This window comes from Chanodichthys erythropterus, chromosome 11 (assembly GCF_024489055.1).
Source record: "Chanodichthys erythropterus isolate Z2021 chromosome 11, ASM2448905v1, whole genome shotgun sequence".
Classification (NCBI taxonomy): Eukaryota; Metazoa; Chordata; class Actinopteri; order Cypriniformes; family Xenocyprididae; genus Chanodichthys; species Chanodichthys erythropterus.
This window is the reverse complement of record NC_090231.1, coordinates 7,440,130-7,461,955: the sequence shown is the minus strand read 5'-3', so window position 1 is coordinate 7,461,955 and position 21,826 is coordinate 7,440,130. Positions and strand designations below refer to the sequence as shown.

Genomic DNA, 21,826 nt, shown 5'->3' with positions numbered 1-21,826 from the left:
TTCCATTGAATTGATTCCATTGAATTGATTCATTGGTGAGTCATTAATGACATAATTTTCATTTTCGGGTGAACTAACCCTTTAAGATTTATAACAGATTGTAAATCTCAACACATCATTGTACAATAGAGTTGCTTGGTCTTCTCTTGCTGTTCGAAGGAAAATGCATTATTACTTAATGATATAGAAAGCAATTTTTTGTTATTTTATCACCTTATCTCTATCGTCTAATCCAACAAAAAGCAGTTGGTAACTATTAATTGCATTCACAATCTCATTATAATATCTATGCACCTCCTGCTAGAACAAAATTAGGTAAAACTGAGTTTAAATATGCTGCCCGTTCAGACTGGAACTCTCTTCATCATTTGGTGTCTTTTAGTCATTTTAAGACACTATCATAAATCATAAATCATAAAGTTTGCCTTAAACAAAGAAATAGACACGACTTATAAATAAGAGTTTATTTTAAAACATTGAAAAAATATCATTTACATTGTGACTATACATGAACAACGCTTCTTCATAAAATGCGCCCGTCGTTTGGACTTTCGGCCAATACGCCAAAACTATGTGGTGGCCACAACTGCAAAATCAAAACAAAACAAAAAAATTTAATTTCATATTAAATGATTATACTTTGAAATATAGCATTATACCATTTTATATTATAATTTTAAAACTTAGAAACTGAAGTGCAGAAAACAACATCTTTTTTTTTTTTTAACTCATAAGACCCTGTAAGAAAAAAAACACCCATGTATCATTTGCCTTTGACTTTCCAATCAAGGGCTGACAGAAGGTGAGGAGACCTGTTTACAGGGTCATGGGCTCATGACGCTATATGACACGACAGCTGAAAACTGTTTCAAATGAACAGCACCCAGCACCTTTTAGCTAGAAACTGGATAACATTAGTTTGAAATAATTTAGTTGAATTTACAATAAAAAATAAAAATAAGAAAGGATAGTTTGAAGAAAAACAATACCTCACATGAAAAAACAAACACTACATAAAAGGGCAACAGTTCAAACTCAAAAGGCTTGTGGTTTGGCCTTTGGGGAAGCGTATAGGTCAAGAAATGAGACTATACCCTCATTACCTTTAAGCAAACACGTCCTCGGATCAAGGCATAGGGAATTGGGCCATAGCTTCGGGAATCTGTGGAATTCCGAAGGTTATCGCCTTCCAGCCACACATGCCCTCTTGGTACCTATACGGCAGGATGGGAAGAGCAAAAGCTTAAACCATAAAGCTAACTGAAAATGATTTATTCTGATTGCAGCCACACCAAAAACATGGTCTAAAATGATCCTCTGACCCATTCACATGTGTCACACAATATCGGTTCTCCCGGATTAGAGGATAAAGAAGAAGTTCCTAACAGTGAGAAAGTTCACATGACTTAACTGCTCATCTCAGATGGGAATGGGATCATTTTTACTGACCGCTGGGGCCTCGTGTCCCCCCCTCCCACAACACCCCCTTTATCCTCTCGGTGAGGGGTGAAGCCACGCCTCCATGAGCTGCTTCATGGGTCTAGACCACGGACAGACCTGCCAGGCTGGGCCGGCAACCGAGCGAAGCCTGATCCACACTGACATCAATTAGGAATAATCTCATCACACAGGGAGAGTGGGGCTGTCAAGCCCCTAATTAAGTCCCCTCCACCCCCTCTATATGCGAGGCGAGGGTGAACAACACATCATGTTGTCATTATAAACATAACAGTATGGAGATGCCTATCTGGAACTGACCAAACTTTAATAAGAATTTTTATATCTGTTTTTCCCCCCTGCAGTAGAATTCTACGAGTTCCAAATAATCGTTTGAAGAATTCCGTACAGTACGATTTGATGTGCATAACTGTTTAAAAAGTTTACAGTCACACAGCCATGCATCAATGTGTGAAAACCCCCCAAATATGACTTACAAAGTGATTTGCTGACCTTCTGTATTTGCAAACAAATTCTTCATTGACGAATGCAAAAAGAACCGTGATTATTAACATATGTCAGCGTGTATTCGTCTTGCAGTCGACTCTCATTAGCATGGAAACATATGTTTGATCCCATCCACAAGAAATCTCAGCGCATCGTCATCTGCTGCTCAGAAGTGAAGCTTTTGTCCTGTCTGTCAGCCAAGCATACGAGACTTCACACCATACTGTGACCAGACACAAATGTTCGAAATTACAAATGGGAGGCATGTTAGAAGCATCTTGATTCTGCTCAATGAAATATCTACTACTAATGTAAATTACAGCTAGTACAGGGCTTATCTTAGCTTTGAATTGTTTTCTAAACTTTGTTTTGCTTTTTTTTTTTTTTTGGTAACTGAATAGCATCTTGCAGGCAGGATGTCATTTTGTAGGCCAAACCAGAAGTCTGGATCATACGGAAGAGGATTAGGACCAAGTTATAATAAAAAAAATAAAACCATCTCGAGATTAAAGTTGTTAAATTTCGAGAAAAAAGTCGAGATAAAACGTTGAGAATAAACTCATTAAATTACGAGAAAAAAGACGTTAAATTATGAGAACAAATTCGTAATTTAACGACTTTTTTCTCATAATTTAATGACTTTATTCTCAACATTTTATCTCGAGTTTTTTCTCGAAATGTAACAACTTTAATCTCGAAATGGTTTTATTTTTTTATTATTGCTTGGCCCTAATCCTCTTCCATAGGATCACCCTGGTTCCACAATATACCAGCAAGATTTTTCCAATTGCTTTTTGGATTATTGCAGAAAATAAGGACTGTGACCAACAAAAGTTTATGATACTTACATGTTTTATACATCAAAATAATTTTCATCTCTTAAAGGATTAGTTCATCCAAAAATGAAAATTATCCCATGATTTACTCATCCTCATCCTAGCTGTATATGACTATCTTCTTTCAAATGAACACAATTGGCGTTTTGAAACCAAAAATAATAATAATGCATTCGTCCATAAAAAAATAATCCATACGTCTCCAGGGGGTTAATAAAGGCATTTTGAAGCAAAGCAGTGCGTTTTTGTAAGACAAATGTCCATATTTAAAACTTTATACATTCAAATAACTAGCTTCCGGCAGACGACCGTACGCAGAACGCACAAGTCGACTTGCACCAAATGAGTAATCCTCTGACGCAGGATGTAGGAGTATTGTAAGCTTAGACGCCTCTCACGGTTCACACAAATGGGGCTTTGCAACAAATTTAAGCTCCTCTTCTCTTATACCGAAATCCTCCCACATTTCTCTTTAAAAATGATCGTTTTAGACATATAATCCTTGACCGGTGATCTTCTGTGCTTCTACCTTCATCATTACGTTGTGCATCATTGTGCAACCTTCAGAAGACCTTTATTAACCCACTGGAGTTGTATGGATTGCTTTTTTTAATGGATGGATGCATTATTTTTGGCTTCAAAATGCAGCCCCCCATTCACAACCATTATAAACCTTGGGGGACTATGAATATTTATAAATATATCTCTGATTGTGTTTGTCTAAAAGAAGAAAGTCATATACACCTAGGATGGCTTGAGGGTGAGTAAATCATGGGATACTTTTTAATTTTTGGGTGAACTATCCCTTTAAAAATTCTGAAGCCTAAATACAACTGTCAGAAGTAAATAACTAAACGAACTACCCTACAGTCACATGACTTTAAGTTCACCACCATTAAGCTGCTGACAACTCTTTCAGTCTTTATTTAAAATGTACAAGTTGGGAAGTTGCAAGAGCATGAGTCTAAATGAGGCTGTAAATGCGGACTAGATGAGTTTGGGTTCAGTAAGATGATGTTTAAAATGGAGCGCGCAGCCGCGCATGTCTCTCATGTCTCGCACAAGGAACGTCATGGCAGTGATTGACAAGCCAGAGGGCCGATCATTGCGTAAACGATTGGCTGATGTTTTTAAGACCCTACCTCGTGCACAGATGATGTATATTAATATTATTCCTTTCAGTGCACCTAATAAATAATCTTTTATCAGTTAGTAAAGACAGTAAGTCTTTAAAAGTAATATTGCAAAAATGTATAAAACAAAACATCCTCTTTAGCACCTTTAAAGGGATAGTTTGCCCAAAAGTGAAAATTATCCCATAATTTACTCCCCCTCAAGCCATCCTAGGTGTATATGACTTTGTTCTCTCAGACGAACACAATCAGAGTTATTTTAAGAAAATACCCTGGCTCTTCCAAGCTTTATAATGGAAGTGAATGGGGTTAGAAGCCCAAAAAAGCATATGACTCCAGGGGGTTAATAAAGGCCTTCTGAAGCAAAGCGATGCGTTTTTGTTAGTTTGACTATAGTCAGACTATAATCACTGGCTTCCAGTAATGGCCGTATACGAGTCTAGTTCCAGCAGAAGAGTGAACTTTGACCCGATGCATGATGTATTGATGAACACGGAAACTCAGAGGATCGAGCAAAACAAAACCCCAGTCGTAAATTAGATTTTTAAAAAATATTTCTTTGAACCACAAGAGGCGTCTACTCTCACCTAAGCTTACGCTACTCCTAGATCCTATGTCATGCGTTGGGTCAGAGGTCACTCTTCAGGAAATGCAGGAAGAAATAGGAGGGATGAGGCTTGGGTTTGGACACACTGGACTAAATGGAACACTGTCCATAAGTAAACATAATACAGGGAAATGTGATTTGGGCAGGAAGAAAAAGAACATGTTATGATGTATTGTAAGAAATATGAAAGAGAAAGAAGTCATTGATCCAAAACTTAAGAGAGCTTAAAACATACTTTGATTTAATAGATTTTTTCCGAAACGAGTCAAAAGATAATTTATTGTTTCCATATCTCAGAGAAACTAATTTAAGTGAGAGGATATAGTTTTTTTTCTTTGTAAACAATGTATATAGTAGACATTCTGGTCCACTCTCCATACCAGTTGGTGGCGGTAATGCCCCACTTCGTTGTTTGCCAACCACCAAAAAGCCCCAGAAGAAGATGATTTTTCGCTTTGCTTCAGAAGGCTTTTGTTAACCCCCTGGAGCCGTATGGATTACTTTTATGATGGATGGATGTACCATGTAGGGTACCATTCACTCCCATTATAAAGCTTAGAAGAGTCAGAATATTTCTTAATATAACTCAGATTGTGTGTAGGATGACTTGAGGGCGAGTAAATGATGGGATCATTTTCATTTTTGTGTGAACTAACCCTTTATATCACTAGTAGGATGTTTTTTTTATGTTATCTTGAGGTTGTGTAAACAACAGGCCTTATTTCACGCATTTAAAGCGGAACTCAGTAAGATTTGTGAAGCTCCCCCTACAGGTTCCTTCAGTGAATCACACTGTTGTAAATACTCCAAGCACAGCTCTGGACTACAACGACTACAACGCGCAGTAGTTTTGCAAATACAGTACAAGAAACCTCGATAGAGGTGGGTAATTTTCGAAATTGTCTTATAAAGTCATAATATATACATTGTTTTTGAATTACCTTAAAGCATTTTGTCACTCTCTTGTGAACGTGAACATGAGGCGAGATTGTGTCGGGTCGGCACAGCTCAACTTGCAAGTGCCGTTTTCTGGCGTAGACGTGCCAGAGGGGGTTAGTGCTCGCCTCAAACACACCACTACAAGTCAATTAACCATCGTAAGGACTTAGAAAACTATTTATGAAGGTAAAAAAAGTTACTTAGTTCTGCTTTAACCAAAAAAACAAACAAAAAAAAACAACTTAAGGACGATGGAAGTGAAAACTCAAAAACCCTAACTTATTTCTGGGTTAAGACTCATTTCTACAGCACTCTACTGAACACTATCACACATTTTCTCCTGTTTATACTATAGGTCTTGCCCATGAACATGCTGTGGTTTGGAGTCACGCAGTGAAAAACAGCTGCGTAAGATCACACAGCCAAATCGGTAATTAGCCTCCCATCTTTGATTGACAAATCCTTTAGTTATCCCAAAGGCATTTTATATAAAGAAACAAACAAATCATCCTGTCATACTGAAGGTAGTATTTAAACCTACTTGCCAAAAGACTTTTTTTTTACTAAAACGTTTAGAAAGTGTTAATATTTCCGTGTTATTAGATACCACAAAGCCATAGATATGACTTATTATATTAGAATTAGTTTTGTGTTTTCTCTCAAATATACACAAGAATCAACACGAAACAACAACTGTGACCTTGCAACAAAAATGCAGCGTAAGACAAAATGGCCATTAAAATGCAATCAGAATGCAAGAAAGAAGACCAATCACAATTCAATATGTAAATCATCACTGTTAATTTTGATATTCTAATCAATGGGAGATTTTCAAACTTTAATCTTAGATTTTAAAAGGAGAGGAGAAAGTATCAGGACACCGATGCCTTGTAATTATTCTGCAATTCATTAAATTATCATTGTAATCAGTTTAGGTTCGACTAGTACTGAGACCGAGCAAACTTCTACAATCTTTTTCAGCTGAGGGTTTGTATCTCTTTACCTTAAATGACTCCGGTGACAGGCCTTTCTTTCTCTCCTTTCTCTTCATCACTTGCTCTACTCATCTGGCACTAACACTAACAGCTTCGGGAAAAATTACAGGCCAGAACCGCACAGAGTCAAGGTGAAAAAAACAAAACAAAAAACAAGCAATAACAGCTATTTCAGTGACAGGGTGGCTATGCTCTCTCAGGACCAATAATAACTGAGAAAAGAGCATTTGTTGCTACCATAAGGTAAATGTTTTACCCAACGGAGGTGAATGCATGTGAAATTCAAATGCATACACCTTAAGAGTAAATGCAGTGGCTCATACCAAAAAAATACAGGGAGGTTGTGTCTTCATTCTTTCAGGTAAAGCGGATGTCAGTGCACTACAGTAAGTACTCACATAAGTGTGTGTTTTAAAGATGTCAGATGGTCCACTGGTGCAGACTTTGTCCCCCTCCAGTCCGATCACTCTTTTACAGATGTTCATCTTTGGGTCAAAAGGACTTTTGGCTATTACAATATCCCCTCTGAAAGAATGTAACAGGTCAAAATGAAGCCAAAGGTTTGGCATGATAGTATCACTTTAAAATATTTGATACACACTCACTTTTGTATTCGACAGAGGTGACGGCTTACTCGTTCTGAGAAAACCACATCGTGGTTAGTGATGGTGGGCTCCATGGAAGGTCCTGAACACTGTTGTGCAGAAGGTGAATTGTGGGTAGAAATAAGAATTTATATTTATGTATTTGTATGTTTCAGCAAGTGCTTTGACTAAACATCTCCAAGAAACGTACAGACACAAATTCGCCAATATACTCAAAGGCACAGTGAGCGATGCAGCCATACTGGACGGTGTAACCAACAAAGCTAACTGTCTTCACAAAGAAACCACGAAACATCCTGCTGCTCCTCAGAGATGCTGAAATTAAAAACACAAAACAATCAATTACAACCAACAATGATATTGTCATACAAGAAGAGATTTGCTTTGAGTTCTAAACTAGGTTGATGAATATCAAAGTCAGATTAAAATAGTTTTCAGGAAGAGTGACAAGAAGTAGGGAAGTCAGCATGAAATGGCATCAAATCATCAAATGCATCTTACTACCTGCTTAAGAATAAAGCATGTGCAAATTTATCATAAATTTATGAGCTGTCTGAATGCCTAGTTGAACTGGTTTGTTCACTTCTTTGGAGAAGATTTTAGCATGCTAAATTGCTAATGAAAAATATCACATGCTTGTGTGTGACAGTTTTTACTAGTAACTTAAAATGGTAACACTTTAGTACAGGGAACAATTCTCAATATTGGCTGTTTATTAGTACTTGGGTCATTGACGAATAAGGTTTTTAAAAGTGTAAAAAAAAAAAAAAAAAAAAACTAATGGAGTGTTAACAATGATATTGTGGTATTTATAATCAATTAATTCTGCTTTTGTCATTTTTTACAAGATGGACAAAATTTGTCACCAAAAAATTTTAACCAAAATTTCGGTTTTACCGAATGACACTTTTGGTTTTACCGAATGACGACATTTTCAAACAATGCTAACAGGCTGATATCTAGCTACCAAAAGAACAATGAAACATTTTATATTTAGTACAAGTTTTTAAAATATTACAAAATTTTTCATGTTTTATAGCGGTTGTACCGAATGACCTGATGTTTCGGGACATGCGTATGAGCAAGTGAAAACATTAATTTTTCAAATAGTTAAAAGAGTGTTAGTTACTTTGCTTCACAACCATGTGGTCCTTTGCAGGTGTCTGAATGATGCCACATCCTGTCACATGATATTGAATGCATGACTTGATCCAAAATAGTCCCTTTATATCGGTTACTCCGAATGACATCAATGCAATTCTTTTTTCCGGACATTATTTCTCATAATAAAGCAATGACTTCTACACATAATTTTAATACCATTTTGCTCTATGTTGGTATATGATGTTATAAAATCATGCCAGAATAAAAAAATATATACATTTATTACATTTTAAGATATTTTAATCACTAATGAAATGGCTGTATTGGCCTTTGGACGGTTAAACCGAATGACCTTTTGACACTTCAAAATCTTTAAAATACCTTTATATGTAGCAAAAGATAATTTAAATCTTTTGGATTCAATAAAAGAGATATAGTTGTACTACCTTACTTTAGATGTCATATCTTTGTTTTTATTATTATTAAGGCCTTTGGACAAAAAAATGACCCGTCACGTCATTGACCCACTTATAAAGCACATATTAATGCCTTATTCTACATGACCATATTCTACATCTCTAAACTCTACCACATACCTAAACTTAACATCTACAACAACCACCTTACTAACTATTAATAAGCAGTAAATTAAGAGTTTATTGAAGGAAGAGTTGTAGTTAATAGTGAATATGCATTCCCTTATACCAAAGTGTTACCCTTTCAGTAATTAAAACAAAGCTGTAAAATAAAACAGTAACACTTACAATAAGGTTCCATTTATGAACATTAGTTATTGCATTAGTGAACATAAACTAACAATGAACAAAAAAAACCTTTATTATCTTAGTTAATGCTAATTTCAACATTTACTAATACATTAATAAAATCAAAAGTTGAATCTGTTAATATTATTTAATAGATTTGAGCTGACAATGAATAGTTGTATTTTTATTACGCAATGTTAACAAAGATTAATAAATACTATAACAAATGTATTGCTCATTTTTAGTTAATGTTAGCTAATGCGTTAACAAATGTTAACTACTGGGACCTTGTTGTAAAGTGTTACCAATAAAACATTAAATGAAAAATTAATTAAAATGATGAAAAACACAAACTTAAACTAAAATTAAAATAAAAACAAAACAAAAAAGGCAATTAAAATGATTAATAAAGAGTATATAAATAATACTAAAATAACACTGGTGTATGGCACTTTCAAGACACTCGAATTAAACCCCAAATTTAGTATGAAACGTCATACATTAATATTTTTATTAATTATTTTATGATTAGTTGACTATCCTAAATCAATCTCTGGAGCTCTAATCACTACACCGCGACTCTAAATGAAAACCTAAAATTTGCATGGAAAGTCTCAATTGGAAATCTCACTCAGTGCCAAAAACTGATGACGCATGTCTGTGCCAGAGGGTTGAAAGTGGCTTTTAAACACTTTGTCACGGAGGTGGTGGTGGTGGGGAAATGCACCTCACACATTTAATGGATAACAGTTAAAACTGTGAAACCAAAGTGATCATTAGAGATGGTGTTTCATTCTCAGCAGCCTCTACAACCCATCAACAAGGCACAAAGGTCACTCTTTGTGCCTTGATGATGGGTTGGGCATCTGACCCTGTCTGAGACAACCCAATCTACACCTGTGGGAGTAGGTGACAGCGCTAGAAGGCACAGGTTCATCTCCTCGAACTGAAAAAAAAAAGAAAAAAAAAAGAGTTATGCTATGGCCATAGCAACAGAAGACGCAAGCTCCTTTGTTTGTCCTCGCACCCTGGCTCTTTAACTGATAAAACTGTGGTGCGCTGTCTGAATAAACAGTCCATCCTCTCTCAAACTATTGACTTTTCCTTGGCCATCAAGCTAGCAGGGTGCGTGAGTCAATAAAGGTCGTGTTTGGATGTTTGTACACATCCGTGAAACCTCGCTTGGCAGATAAACAGCTCAAAAGATAAACCAACACTTCAATGTTGTGCCGTTTGTCAGTTCTTAACATGAAACTCTAAAAATCACAATTAGAAAACGAATCTTTAGAAGAACAACCGATGTCCAATGAAGGATAAACCTCAATCTTTTCTCCTGAAACAAACCAAAGGAATTAAGGCGAGGCGGCTGAGCAGAAACTAAACGAAACAGAGCCCTATCCCAAAAGCCCCTATTGCCTCGGGAATGACTTCTCCAATATGGGGTGGAATTAATCCCCCTGTCCCCTACTTCCTCCATCTCAGTCCCAGGCCAAGTGTCAGGTGTCCGTCTCCGTGTGTCATGGAAAGTGCTACACCTAATCCCATTACCCACCAGCCATCTCCTCGTCCCTGACACCCCTTCTCTTTCCATTCCGGTCAGACATCGAATCCACACCTTTGAATCCTCATAATTACGTCTGATACCCCCAACACAAACACAACATACGAGAGTTGGCTCCTCTACCCAAAGGCCCCCTCCGTCCGGGGATGTTTCTGCCTGACTGGAAGTGGTCGTATCTCAGGGAGGCAGTGAAAGGGCCAGCTGTTGTTTTGCTTATCAAACTCCAGGGTGGGACAAACAAACTATTGTTTCTGAGCAGTTTTCTTTGGCATTTGATGGTGGGCACGGTTTCTCTGCCTAAAGCATAACATATACTGTACATTCTTCTTTTAAATCTCTGTGCTGCTTGTTATAAAGTGCATCTTTTGGGATAAAAAAAAAATTACCGTAATTTTAATGGTAAAAGAAAGACTATACAAATTTGACGGTAAATACAGTTAAGTATTACCGTTAAGTTCTCGTACTCTATATGGTGAAAAACTGTAATATATCTAATGGGATTTCATGTAGTTTTATGGTAAATTACAAGAGGTGAATTTAATGGCAACTTTTCTGAGAGGATTTTGCTGTGCAAACTATCTAAAAACAAGGGCCACCAAAACATTTGAAGTGGGTGGAGCCACTTTTACTAAAATGGCTATAACTTGTGAATAAAATTAGATATTTTCACCAAACTTGGCACACATATGTAAGAGCTCATTCTGTGGTCCCGTGAAAAAGGACGCGGGGACTGGCCACTTGGTGGCACTATAACATGAGAAAAAAATAAAAATGCCTATAATTATGCAACCCTTAGTCTGATTGACTTGAAAATTGGTATGCGGTGTCTTTGTCCAAGGTGCCAAGGCCACCTTTGAGGACATTCGTGTATCTCAAAAAACGCGGCCAGCGGTGGCCAATGAATTTTGAGCAGCTATTAGACAAGGTTAACAGAGGCCAATCAAAACAAAACTCACTGGGCCTGTTTGACTCAAGGCCCTAGAGGCCTGTGAGAAATTTGAAAGAATTCAGCCACCGGTTTGCGCCTTTGTGTTTTTCACATGTGTAAAGGATTGTATATCAAGCGATTTTTGCACACACCCATGACATTCATACCACATGGTAGAACTCCTCATTTTGAGCAACTTTGCCTCAAGGACGGCCACTGTCCACCAAAGCGTTCGTTAAACATCTGAGATTATTTCAAAACACAACTTTGGCGAACTAGTCCTAGGTTTTTGGCTCAACTTCGATAAAACCACTGCGGCACAATTCTCGGCACTCTCTAGGTCAATCATTATCAAAAAATTTTGAACTTTGGCCTTTTGATAGCTATGGCAGGGTCATTTAGAAAATTGGTGTGGCCAAGTCTACCCAAAAGCCTTTCATTCCTAAAGGAATTTTAAAGTGATACGAACTTTGCGTCATTAGGTGAGCACGACATGATTTAAAAGAAGCATGGAAACTTATGGACATCAGGCCATAGGTGGGGCTATAACTGTTAAAAAGGTGTAAAAATGCTGTTTTTCTATGGCAAATCCCATTAATTGGCTCAAATTGGCCCTCTTCCTGCCTGACTTGTGTAGAACTTCACGAAATTGGGTGTGCATATGCGTCACATGATTCTAAAGGAGCATGGAAACTTTTATGGACATTTGGCCATAGCTGGCACTTTAACTGTTACAAAGGCTTTAAAAATCATGTATTTCCTTAGTAAACTGTCTTTTCCATCTATGATCTAAGTGATTACATGCTTGCTAAATAAAACATAATACCTTTTTACGTGTATGCTTAAAGGCCTTAAAGCACTTGAACCCCGATAATTGCTGCTCTCAGCTGTGATTTTTTTATTATTTTTACTTCTAGAGAACAAAATTCTTCTACTCAGCAAGCATGCATTATATTGCTCAAATGTGATAGTAATACATTTCCATTTTAAATAAGCCTAAAAAAAGCCTTTTCATCAAAGAATCCTGAAAAACATGTATGATTGTATCTGGAAAAATATTAAGCAGCACAACTGTTTTCAACATTGATAATAAAATGTTTCTTGAGCACCAAATCTTTGGATCATGTGATTCATTCAGCCTTGCCATTAACAAAATAAATAAATTAATTAATTAAAATAGAAAATTTCTTTAATTCTTTAATAAAAATTGTGATCAAATTGCACAATATTACATTTTTACTGTATTTTTAATCAATTAAATGTAGCGTTGGTGAGCATAAGAGACCTCTTTTGAATGACTCCAAAGTTTTGAACGGAAGTGTGTATATATATAAATAAAAATATATAAATATAAACTATCGGACAATAGCCAACTAGTCAACTCAACACGATTCAGATTCTGGTAACAACAAAGGATGTTGATCCAGAAATATCTTCCTCTACTTCAATCTGATTGGCTCTATCTTTCATTCTGTTCCTGACCTCAAGAGACTGTCAGGCTCATATCGGCAGAATGTGCGGCGGAGAACACAGCATCCCCAACTACCGTCTAGTCGTCCAATCACCAGCACCGTCACTGTTGTGGGCGTCCAGCATAGGTGAGGATTAAGGATTTAGCATAATAAGATTACACGGCCAGTGAATGATATCAAGAGACAGTCCATATGCGGCCGCCTGGTTTTCCACTGGCACCCTGTGTGTGTGTGAGAGAGAGACTGGGTGAGTCAGCTGCTTGGAATCAAATGGAGTTTAGCCAAAATCAAACAGACCTTCAGACAATTGAGATTAAATCTCTATTTCTGAACATTCCCCTGTGTGTTCAGAACAAGCACTATCGGCCACATGATTCCCTGGACGGGGGAAGTGACAGACCAAAATGAATTTTATCTAACAATTGGATAATTAACTCCAAGTCTCCCCTTAATCCAGGATTACACAGTACAATGTATATATATTTGCTACACAAAGTCACATAGAGCATCTCTGGAGAGCCATCTGTGGCCCAGGACCCCCAAAACCCATAATGCAACAGAAGGGAGGAAGGGTTCCCAGAGAGCTGAGAAGCAGGTGGCATTAAAATGCCCTTTTAATCCTATAAATCTGCTGTAAAAACAAACTTCTGAAATTGAACAAATCTCTTGAGAGAGTGAGAGCTGTCATCAGCGTTGGTTTAGCAGCATTTAATCTGATAAACTGCTCAAAAATAGATCATTTACAGTCTTGGCAACACGTATGACAATAACGAAAACAATTTATTTTTTATTGAGTATTAGATAGATAAATCAAGCTGTTGCATCATGTCTTGAACTCATGGCAAATAGACAAATAGCAAACAGACCCTCATATCCATTCAGTTGCACATCTGTTAATGCAAAAATGCACTCATTTTAAAACACACCTTATAGACCCCATTATCATGCACTGGAATATTTTTTTATATATATATTTTTTTTTTACCAAAATTGAAATTAAAACAGTTAAAGTAATTTCGGAGGAAATTAAAAATTCTTATTTGCCATGTTAGCCAAATATTTCTACTTATAATATTGAACAGCAGCGTTAAGACATTTGATTTTCCAAAGTAATACAATTACAGTATCATGAATGTATTACTTTGGAAAATCAAATGCATTTTTAAGACACTCTCAGCTGATATCATTTGGAGGCACAAATATTTTAGTAAAAAACAGAGATTTCCCTTTAAGAGTTAATTACAGTGCAGTATATATATATATATATATATATATATATATATATATATATATATATATATATATATATATATATATATATATATATATAAAAGGAAAGTGTGCAAACACCAGTTGAGGCATTGAGACTGATGTCACGCTTGCGTAAAGGTCACTATGACTCTGTGCCACCATCTAATGTACTCACACTCCGCTGACCTCCTGAAATAGCAAAGAAAATAAACAGCAGCACAGGTGAGAGTGGAAAGGATGCAGTGCTGTATTTCTGAGCGCCATTGTTCTTGATTGCCGGACATTCAGAACGAAAATTATTACAAGAAAAGTTGGTACAGAAATAGTAATTTGCTAATGGATTGACAGAAAATAGCTCCTATCTGCATTTATTTATTTAAAAATAGAGTAAAAACAGTAATATTGTGAAATATTATTACATTTTAAAATAACTGTTTTCTATTGGAATATAATATAAAATATAATTTATTTCTGTGTTGGAAAAGCTGAATTTTCAGCATCATTTCTCCAGTCTTCAGTGTCACATGATCCTTCAGAAATCATTCCAATATGATGATTTGATGCATAAGAAACATTTATTATTATTATCAATGTTAAAAACAGTTGTGTACATTTTTTCAGGATTCCTTGATGAATAGAAAGTTCAAAAGAACAGCATTTATCTGAAATACAAAGCTTTTGTAACATTATACACTACCGTTCAAAAGTTTGGGGTCAGTAAGAATTTTTATTTATTTTTATTTTTTTGAGAAGACTTTAAAGAATTTTTTTTTTTTTTTTTTCACCAAGGATGCATTAAAATCGATCAAAAGTGAGAGTAAAGACATTTATAGTGTTACAAAAGCTTTCTATTTCAGATAAATGCTGTTCTTTTGAACTCAAAGAATCCTGAAAAGACATTATACACAACTGTTTTCAACATTAATAATAATCAGAAATGTTTCTTGAGCAGCAAATCATCATATTAGAATGATTTCTGAAGGATCATGTGACACTGAAGACTGGAGTATGCTGAAAATTCAGCTTTGATCACAGAAATAAACTGCATTTTAAAATATATTTAAATAAAATACAGTTATTTTAAATTGTAAAAATATTTCACAATATTACTGTTTTTGCTGTAGTTTGGATCAAATAAATGAAGAATTGGTGAGCAGAAGAGACTTCTTTTAAAACATTAAAAAATCTAATAATTTTGGCCATCACTGTGAATTTTATATATTTGTAACAAAAAACAAAAAAGTGTGTGTGTGTGTGTGTGTATATATATATTTCATATATAATATATATTTTATATACACTTTTTTTTTTTTTTGTAAATGCGGGAAAGCGGGTGGTGTGAGACCAGTAGCAAAAAGTGAGGAATCCAATCCCAAGGCCTGCTTCACAGCTTCTTATCACAGCACATCTGAATTTAGACATGAGGATCTGGACTTCGGGACTTAAGAAGATTACACAGATTCGAATAGTGTTAACTAAGATGGCGTTCCCTTGAGAACCCAGATGGAAGGAAGATGAGGAGGAGGGGGACACTCTGATGTTCTGGATCTGTGTGGCAGAAGGCAGCTGAGGGAGGCCTTCCACTGCTCTCTTTGTTCCCAACGGATCAGAGAACCTTGAGATTTGGTAATCAGGAGGCTATCGGTTCAGCTATCAAAACGAGGCCGGCGGATTGAGCAGGGATGGTGACACCTGGTTGGTTGATGGAGGACAGATGTCAGCATGCATGACATAAAGGAAACCTCCCTCAATCACATCATTTTTACAACAGTCCAATGGATATCAAATGAATTTTAAAAGGTGGATAATGAATAAAGCCAATTACAGAGTCAATCCCCGTTAATATGAACAAAAGCGAAGCAATTTCAAAGGATGCTGAGCTAGTTCTGTAACAATGACGTGACATAAATAGACTAATCTTTATTGAAATGACCTTTGACTGCAGCTTGAACCCAAGACAGGGCTGAAAGGCAAACAGACCTTATCAGATGTGCCAAGTTAGGCCTTCTGTCGTGGGTAAAAGAGAAATCTTACAATTCTCTATTCAGTAAATGCCCATCCCTACCAATTTCGTTTTAAAATTAGCCTGCTTTGTTTTTATATGACATATCTTTTATTTCATATTGGAAAAAAATACAGATTAATTCAGTTTTTGGAGGTGAGAATAAAATGACTTTCCTGTGGGTCACAAATAATAGTAACCACAACCCTATAATTGTCCTGACATCCAAGATTATTGCTTTCCTTTCAACACCAACTCAAACAAACCCTATCTAACTTCCCTTCTGAGCATTGCCACTATATTCTTAACCTCAGATTGTGGTAGCGAAGAGAATCACGTTGGGGAAACCCAAACAAGGTGCTCAGGAAACATTTGACATGTTATGACTGTTAGTATTAGCACTGTGTGGAACAATCAGATAGGAGTTGATAAAGCTGACATAATAAAAATAACATAAGCGATACCAGCATGCGGACAAACTAAAAAGAGCACCTTAACACTGAATGGACCTGTCTAGTGGAGATGGAGCATTTTTATGTACGGAAACAAGAAAAAAAGAAACCATAGTTTTAAGAGACCCAAACTCTTAGCTTTGTTTCCATCAACCCTGTTTTTATGTGCATTTTGAAATATCAGATCAGAAACGAGTGATGGAAATGGCAAATTTTGAAAAAACAAAACCTTAATTCGCAAAAATGTTTTTTACGCTCGCTTGAGGTGGTTTTTGACTTTTGCGAAAATGGAAATGCATTTGCCAAGTAAATTCCGACCTACACTGTAAAAAATTGCAAAAATTTTAATTTAACAAATAAGAATTGAGCTCCTTAAAAGTGAACCATTTAAAATGAGTAACTGCAAACAGCACACAAATAAAGTACATTTTAAACAAAAATATTGGATTCATTGAACAAAACAAAACTATCATAATGAAATTATTTTGACATAACACAAAACTAAGTTAATAATATTAAGTGGTTTATTTAAATTAATGTATTTCAGTTAATTAAATCAGATTTTAAGTATAAATAACAGACAGAAGTCAAAGATTAAGAACTCTTTATTTATCAGAAAATTGGGCAATACAAATGCAGACAAGGCACTGATTTTCCAGGTACAGATGACCGGTGTTGTAGTCTGTAATGTGAAAGATCACCACTTGTTGCAATCTGCAGATTTTACACCGCCATCTCATTACATTGCACCTATTAAAAAAAACACATGAGTACATTTAGATGTTTTATTAGACGGTTATTTTTGTGACTCTAATACCTAATTATACTGTGTAACCAAATGAATCTATGTTCATAGTTTGTTAAGAGTTAAACAAAATGTTGAAATGATCATTATAAGGGCTGGAAAGGGTGCATGTGAGCACTGGAAACGGCATACACTGTTGAATGGCAGTGATAGGCTAATAGTTTTAGCTTATCTGCTTTAGCCATTAATAGGTCTAAAATACAATTTCCTACTTTGTTGATGGTAATAACACAACCTGGACAATTAACAACAGTTTTAAGAAATAAATTAAACAATCTTCCTTACCTTTGTCAAAGAATTAGCTAAAAATAGCGTTGTCAGATCGTCATCAGCCTCCGCATTGTCAGGGGGAATCCGGTAAAGCCAGGACTCATGAACATAAACCATTCAATAGCAGTGATCAATAGGTTTACAGCTGCCTTATTTAGCCGCCTTTGTTAATATTAACACAAAACTACGCAAAGCCCCCATCAAAATGTCTGCTGCAGGAAACTCCAGGTTATTTCTTAAAAACACACACTGCAATTGGAAATGCTGATTGAAAACAACACATTTCCATCATGTTGGATTCATTCAATATTCTCTCTATTTGGAATTACTCAATAAGAATAGATCAATCCTTAATGACAAAATTGAGTAGATTTTGTTACAGACAATTTTAATTAATTTTAACACAAAAAAACTCTCCAAAAAACAAGAAATTCATTTTTTTTTTTTAAATAAAGTTTACATATTAAATTCCATTAAATCTACAAACCCACAGAACTACTTTTTACAGTGTAGTGAACATTAAACCCACGTGACTAATCGGCTGTTTCCGCTGACGGTGTTTTATTTACTGTTGGCTACTAGGTTACCAATACCACCGTCATCCGCGCTAACAACCTGATGGAAGCGCACTTAAAGGGTTAGTTCACCCAAAAATGAAAATAATGTCATTTATTTTTCACCCTCATATCGTTCCACACCTGTAAGACCTTCGTTCCGTGAGGTCTCTCTCAAGATCCATTAATGTACTAAAAACATATTTAAATCAGTTCATGTGAGTACAGTGGTTCAATATTAATATTATAAAGTGACGAGAATATTTTTGGTGCTCCAAAAAAACAAAATAACGACTTATATTGATGGCCGATTTCAAAACGGCATTAGGAATCTTTTGTGTCGAATCAGCGGTTCGGAGTGCCAAAGTCACGTGATTTCAGCAGTTTCGACACAAAAGATTCATAACGCTCCGAAGCTTCCTGAAGCAGTGTTTTGAAAAATCAGCCATCATTATATAAGTCGTTATTTATTTTTTTTTTTTGGCGCACCAAAAATATTCTTGTCGCTTTATAATATTAATATTGAACCACTGTACTCACATGAACTGATTTAAATATGTTTTTAGTACATTAATGGATCTTGAGAGAGGAAATGTCATTGCTCGCTATGAAAGCCTCACAGAGCCATCGGATGTCAACAAAAATATCTTAATTTGTGTTCCGAAGATGAATAAAGGTCTAACGGGTGTAGAAAGGCATGAGGGTGAGTATTAAATGATATTAATTTCATTTTTGGGTGAACTAACCCTTTAATTCGCATTTGTTTTTTTGCAAACTTTGAAAAGATTCGCTTCACGTTTGGATGGAAACCAAAGTCGCTTTAAGACAAGTCATTTCATTCGGCAGTCATAACGCTGAATCCGCCATTTTGCCTGACAAAGCAGTCAGGAGTTAGAGGATTAACCTCGATGGACTTGAACTTGAAAAATGGTGTGTACTGACGTATTTCCAACATTCCTTCTGATGTTCATTCACGTTTATTTGATTCTATAAATGAACTAGTAGGAAGAGATGATCGGTTCACAAGTCACAAGTTCACATTAAAGAGCCACAAAACATTTTTTATTGTTCAATCATATTAAGTATGCAGTTCTGTATTCAGCATCACTGTGTCCGAAATCGAATACTACTCTACTATATAATTAATAGCATCAAATAAACATGAATGAACATCAGAACGAATGTTCAAACGCAGAAATACATCAGTACACACCATTTTCAGAAGGAATGTTGTTTCAAACACGGAAAGACGTCAGGACTCCATTTTTCAAGTTCAAGTCTACTGAGGTTAATCTTTTAACTCCCTGACTGCTTTGTCAGACAAAATGGCGGATTTGGCGTTATGATTGGTTAGATCGCCTGTCAATCAAACTCCCGGCGAAGGGTCAATTGCAATTAAATTTACTTCACGACCGTTGAAAAAATACGTTCTTCATAGTACGAATGCGGGTAGTATGAATGAATTCGGACGTACTACATCTGCTTTTTTTTACTGTCACATGACCTTCAACTCCATTCACAAATCCTCCCCCGTGGCCTCATGGGATAGTAAAGTGTCCATCGTATGCACACTTCAGAAACTCACCAGAAGTAGTAAGTCATCTGGGTACTTTTCGCCTACTGTTTTTCGAATACTATGAATTTGGACATACTACTCTGTTCACATACTATTTTTCGCATACTATATAGTAGAGTAGTATTCAATTTCAGACGCAGCGTATATCTTTCTATGGCAGAAATAGTAAGTATGCGGTTCGGAATTCAGCATCGCTGCATCCGAAATCGAATACTATATAATTAATAGCATCAAATAAACATGAATGAACATGAGAAGGAATGTTGTTTAAAACGCGGAAAGACGTCAGGACTCCATTTTTCAAGTTCAAGTCCACTGAGGTTAAAGGGATAGTTCACCCAAAAATGAAAATTTGATGTTTATCTGCTCACCCCCAGGGCATCCAAGATGTAGGTGACTTTTTTTCTTCAGTCGAACGCAAATTATGATTTTTAACTGCAACCGTTGCCGTCTGTCAGTCAAATAATAGCAGTAGATGGGAACTTCAACTATAACAGTAGATAAAACTTGCTTAGACAAATCAAAATTAAAACCTGCGGCTCGTGACGACACATTAATGTCCTAAGACACGAAACGATCGGTTTGTGCGAGAAACCGAACAGTATTTATATCATTTTTACCTCTAACACACCACTATGTCCAACTTCGTTCAGCTTCCTGTTAGTGAGGTCAAAAAACGCGTTGTGATGACGGAAGTGATGTCTCGCCCATATACTTCAATGAGCGCGAGACATCACTTCCGTTGTCAGAGCGCGATCAGACCTCACTAACCGGAAGTTGAACGAAGTTGGACATAGTGGTGTATTAGAGGTAAAAAAATTATATAAATACTGTTCGGTTTCTCACACAAACCGATCGTTTCGTGTCTTAGGACATCAATGTGCCGTCACGAGCCGCAGGGTTTAATTTGGATTTGTCTATGGAAGTTTTTTCGACTCTTATTGTTCAAGTTCCCAATCACTGCTATTATTTGACTGACAGACGGCAGTGGTTGCAGTTAAAAATCATAATTTGCGTTCGACTGAAGAAAAAAAGTCCTCTACATCTTGGATGCCCTGGGGGTAAGCAGATAAACATCAAATTTTCATTTTTGGGTGAACTATCCCTTTAATCTTCTAACTCCCTGACTGCTTTGTCAGACAAAATGGCAGATTCGGCGTTATGATTGGTTAGACTGCCTGTCAATCAAACTCCAAGCGAAAGGTCAATTGATGATTGGCTCATTTCTTTGGAAGTTAATAAGTAATAGGAGTGAACAATCTTTGATGGAAACCCAAAGACTCCGCTGACACCCACTTTTAGGATGGATAATATCAGTTATTTACAAAAACAATAAATATATGGATGCTGTAAAACTGATTTGCATCTAATTTATTATGTAAGAAACTACTGCAGCAATGCAGGAAATTGTGTCTATATGTATATACATTCAAAGGTTTGGGGCCAGTAGGATGTATTTGCTAACCAAGGCTGCATTTATTTGATGGAAAATATTATTACAGTATTATTACAATTGAAAAAAAAAAATAATAATTTTAAAAGGGATAGTTCACCCAAAAATGAAATGTCTGTCATCATTTACTTGTCCTCAAGTTGATCCAAACCTGTATACATTTCATTCTTCTGCTGAAAGCAAGAAGATATTTTGAAGAATATGGATAAGACTTTCCATTGACTTCCATAGTATGGAAAAAAAAAAAATATATATATATATATATATACATACTAAGCTCTGAATGATCTTCATAAGTCTTGTCTGAAGTACAAGGGCAGTATGGTTTTTGTGTTATGGCTCAGGTAGCTGTCAGTTTTGAAACATTAATGGCATATAAACAGGATTTACAGCAGGAATGTCATGTGTGATGGAATTATGATCAATACTATAGCAATTTATACAATAATCCTACCTGATTCGTGTCCATTGACAGCGTGCTGTTTGTATCCCTTGATCATATGTTCACTACGCAGCTGCAGTCAACCTTGAACTCCATTGCGTCATTGCCGCTAAGCAAGTCTCTTTCTGATTGG

The 21,826-nt window shown here is 36.1% G+C and overlaps 1 protein-coding gene across 6 annotated transcripts; it reads right to left on the bottom strand.

The window, feature by feature from the left end:
- Positions 1-459: 459 nt before the first annotated feature.
- Positions 460-21,798, bottom strand: immp1l (inner mitochondrial membrane peptidase subunit 1). Of its 6 annotated transcripts, none has more exons than XM_067401341.1 (8): positions 21,706-21,762; positions 21,525-21,599; positions 21,352-21,421; positions 7,250-7,374; positions 7,060-7,148; positions 6,853-6,979; positions 1,104-1,214; positions 460-586 (listed from the first exon to the last, which is right to left on the bottom strand). In XM_067401341.1, exons 3-8 carry the CDS (start codon positions 21,374-21,376, stop codon positions 524-526), a joined length of 540 nt encoding a protein of 179 aa, XP_067257442.1. In that variant the 5' UTR covers positions 21,377-21,421; positions 21,525-21,599; positions 21,706-21,762; the 3' UTR covers positions 460-523. The 6 variants fall into 6 exon arrangements, with proteins under 6 accessions (XP_067257442.1, XP_067257441.1, XP_067257438.1 ...); XM_067401340.1 differs by having other exon boundaries at positions 21,352-21,424; positions 21,706-21,756; XM_067401337.1 differs by lacking the exons at positions 21,352-21,421; positions 21,525-21,599 and adding an exon at positions 9,825-9,873 and having other exon boundaries at positions 21,706-21,798.
- Between the last annotated feature and the right edge of the window lie 28 nt (positions 21,799-21,826).

What these genes read in the sequence shown, in the direction of transcription:
- immp1l (XM_067401336.1), bottom strand. Translation starts at nt 10,518, where the DNA reads ATGGAAAGAGAAGGGGTGTCAGGGACGAGGAGATGGCTG. An exon ending in GCTGTCACCTACTCCCACAG is followed by an intron (nt 7,375 to 9,824) that starts GTGTAGATTGGG and finishes TTTTAATTTCAG; the next exon opens with CATCTCTGAGGAGCAGCAGG. An exon ending in TCTTTAAAACACACACTTAT is followed by an intron (nt 1,215 to 6,852) that starts GTGAGTACTTAC and finishes CCTGCCGTATAG; the next exon opens with GTACCAAGAGGGCATGTGTG.